Below are 3,159 nucleotides of genomic sequence, written 5' to 3' on the forward strand. Positions count from 1 at the left end.
CTTTACTAAAAGTATTATGTCATTGTTCTCCTCTGCTTCCTCTTCTTCCTCCTCCTCCTCCTCCCCTCTCTTCTTTCTTTTTCTATTTTTCAGAAATCTCCTCCACTAAGAAAAGTCATCTTCTTTTTTTTTTTTTTTTTTTTAAGAAAAGTCGTCTTCAACCAATCCAAATAATCTGATCTTCTCAGGAGTAAAATTTGCACTATATACTGGGGGAAATGGGTGTAAGGCTTGAACCCAGGGCCTCTGTGCTGAGCTACTGTATTTCTCAGACCCCACCCCCTTGTTTGGAGACAGGGTCTTGTTAAGTTGCCCAGGCAGGGCTACATCCTCCTGCCTCGGCCTTCCAGAATGCTGCACTACCTAGCTGCACCATACACTTTATAAAGAAAGGCAGGGGAAGGTTCGAGCCTCGGGGTGGCTTGCTTTATTTCACTTACTGATTTCAAGTCTTTCCAGCTTTCTGAAAAGAGCATCTTCAAACAAATTTCTGCATGCACTGCAGATTTTTTGGCAGGGTAACTTTGTCCTATTTCAAAAGCTTTGCTGAATTTGAAAAACTACAATTACTGGTTTCATCCTGCCATGTCAAAAATGCTTAGGAACTACTAAGACTGTTCGTTATTCCCTATGCACTCAACTCTGACAGGCTTAAGGGCTCAGACTTGGCATTTACTCACAAAAGGCACCAAGAGACACAAAAGGGAAAACTCAGCTGAATCTTCACACAGCTCAGATAAAGCTCCAGTGATTAAGACCCTGTGACCTGATTTTCAAAAGGTAAAGAAGGACAAATACCTCTTTAAACAAATATTTTATCTACTTTCAAACTGTAGCAGGATTATCCCAAAGGCAGCCAGGAAAATGCAGCTGCTTTCAATTTAACAAAAAGTGAACTGGAAATATAAAGTATCAGAACTCTAACCGGGTGAAATTATCCTGGCTTTGTAAGATAAAGAATAAAGTTTCATTTTATAAGAGGAAAATTGCAAATATCTAATGTGCCCCGAATTCTTTGAACTTTAGGTAAGACCAAGAGAAAAGAGGCATGCCCATCACTGAGCCAATGGCAAGAAAGGTTCTCTGCTTTTTCAGATCAGAAAGCATAAGCAGACTGTAAAATCCACAGGTTATGATTTTGCTCAAAAAAATACTTTTTTTTTTTTTTTTGCGGAACCAGGGATTGAACTCAGACCCTTGCGCTTAGCGAGGGAAGTGCTTATTCTGCTAAGCCACCTCCCTGGTCCCCAGGAAAAATACCATTTCTTTGAAACAAGTAGTGAAAAAGGATAACTGGCCCCAGAATAAGTCATTGTATTACACTGTTTCATGTACAGGACAACTAGAGAAAAAAAATGGTCTTATTCTACCCAGTGAGAAAGTAACTTCCAGGTGTGTTGGTACTCACCTATACTCCCAGCACTCCAGAGGCTGAGGCAGGACTGCTATGAGTTTAAGGACAGCCTGGACTGCAAAGTGAGTTCAAGCCAGCTTGAACTGCATAGTGAGGCCTTGATTAAAAAAAAAAAAAGTAATCTATTTCTACAAAGCCATATTAGAAGCGTGTAAGACCTGTCAGCCTAGTGTGATGGCACACGCCTGCAATCCCAGCATTTGAGAGGCTGAGGCAGGAGAATCACTGTGAGTTTAAGGCCAGCCTCAACCAGATAGAGACCCTGTCTCAAAAAAATACAAAAATAAAAATTTCAGAGGCCAGGGAGATAGCTCAGTAGAATAAGCGCTTGTCTGGCAAGCACAGGGTCCTGAGTTCAATCCTGGGTACCACAAAAAAAATAAAATAATAAAATAAAAATTCCATTGCTACAACGTATCAGTCCTGTACTCTTTTTCTTCCTTTCTTTCTTTAGTCAGAGTTGAAGATGGAGGGAAAGGGCCACTAAGCAAGGAACACATGTGAGCCTCTATACAGTTTTGACCTGGGGTTCTACAGGAAGGATCACTGGCAACACCTTGATTTGATATGATTTGATTTGATGTGATGGTTTTTGTTTTTTCAAGGCAGGATCTTACTATGTAGCCCAGGCTGGCCTTGAACTCAGTAATCTTCCTGCCTCAGCCTCCTGAGGTAGGATTACAGGCATGCACCACCACTCCCAGCTACAGCACCTTGATTTTAGCCCAGTGACCCACAGATAATAAATTTGTGTGGTTTTAAGCCACTAAGTGCTGCAACGCATTATTTTGGAGAAAATGACAAGATGTTCTGTGTAAGAACAAAATATGCCTACTGAACAAATACAATTTAGGTAGAGCCCATACAAATGTGTAAATATATGCTTCCAAACTATTTTCAACCTTCAGAAAATGGTCCGATGTTAAGCACTGCAAATAGGCAAGGTAACAGACCTTGTTCTCGTGTCCCGCAGCTGCCTGTTCCCAAGCAAAGTCTACCCAAAAGCAGCCAGCTGAGCGGCCCTGCCCAGCCCTGCATTTGTGCTTGCCTCCGGCCCACTCACTTAATGAATTCTTCCTTGCAGCGCTGCAGCAGCTCACAAGTCTGCTGGACCTCTTGCTCACTCAGAAGCACTAGCATCCCAATTGTGAGGTGAAGCTTCTTGGGATTCTGGAAAACAGAGCTGTCAACTCCACGGTCCTGTTATCAAAAGAGAAATCAGAAATTCAGCTATACATGCGCCACGGAGATGGCTCAGTAGAATAAGCGCTTGCCTGGGAAGCGCAGGGTCCTGAGTTCAATCCCCACTTCTGAAAAGAAAGAAAAGAAAAGAAAAGAAAAGAAAAGAAAAGAAAAGAAAAGAAAAGAAAAGAAAAGAAAAGAAAAGAAAAGAAAAGAAAAGAGGCCGGGGAGATGGCTCAGTGGAATAAGCGCTTCCCTGGCAAGCACAAGGGTCTGAGTTCAATCCCCGGTTCCGCCAAAAAAAAAAAAAAAGAAAGAAAGAAAGAAAGAAAGAAAGAAAGAAAGAAAGAAATTCAGCCATACAAAAGTAATGGGAAATAAAGGCATGTTGGCCATGTAATCTCAGCAGTCAGGAGGCTGAGGCAGGAGGATCACTGTGAGTTCCAGACCAGCCTGGGCTACAAAGTGAGCTCAAAGCCAGCGTGAACTGCATAGCTAGACCTTGTCTTTAAAAAAAAAAGAATTCTTTATAAATTTTCCATGCTACACTCAGATCATGAACA

At 41.8% G+C, this 3,159-nt stretch overlaps 1 protein-coding gene across 1 annotated transcript in view; it reads right to left on the reverse strand.

Annotated features, from left to right (window-relative positions):
• The window catches only part of Ascc1 (activating signal cointegrator 1 complex subunit 1), a 61,963-nt gene extending 59,353 nt beyond the window's left edge, over positions 1 to 2,610 (reverse strand). Inside the window, exon 1 of the mRNA XM_023718554.1 lies at positions 2,478 to 2,610. Coding sequence (XP_023574322.1) covers positions 2,478 to 2,554 — 77 coding nt within the window. The 5' untranslated portion in view covers positions 2,555 to 2,610. The remainder of the gene's footprint in view (positions 1 to 2,477) is intronic.
• Between the last annotated feature and the right edge of the window lie 549 nt (positions 2,611 to 3,159).

The sequence above is a fragment of the Octodon degus genome, unplaced genomic scaffold (genome assembly GCF_000260255.1).
Source record: "Octodon degus isolate 3935 unplaced genomic scaffold, OctDeg1.0 scaffold00005, whole genome shotgun sequence".
Taxonomy (NCBI): domain Eukaryota; kingdom Metazoa; phylum Chordata; class Mammalia; order Rodentia; family Octodontidae; genus Octodon; species Octodon degus.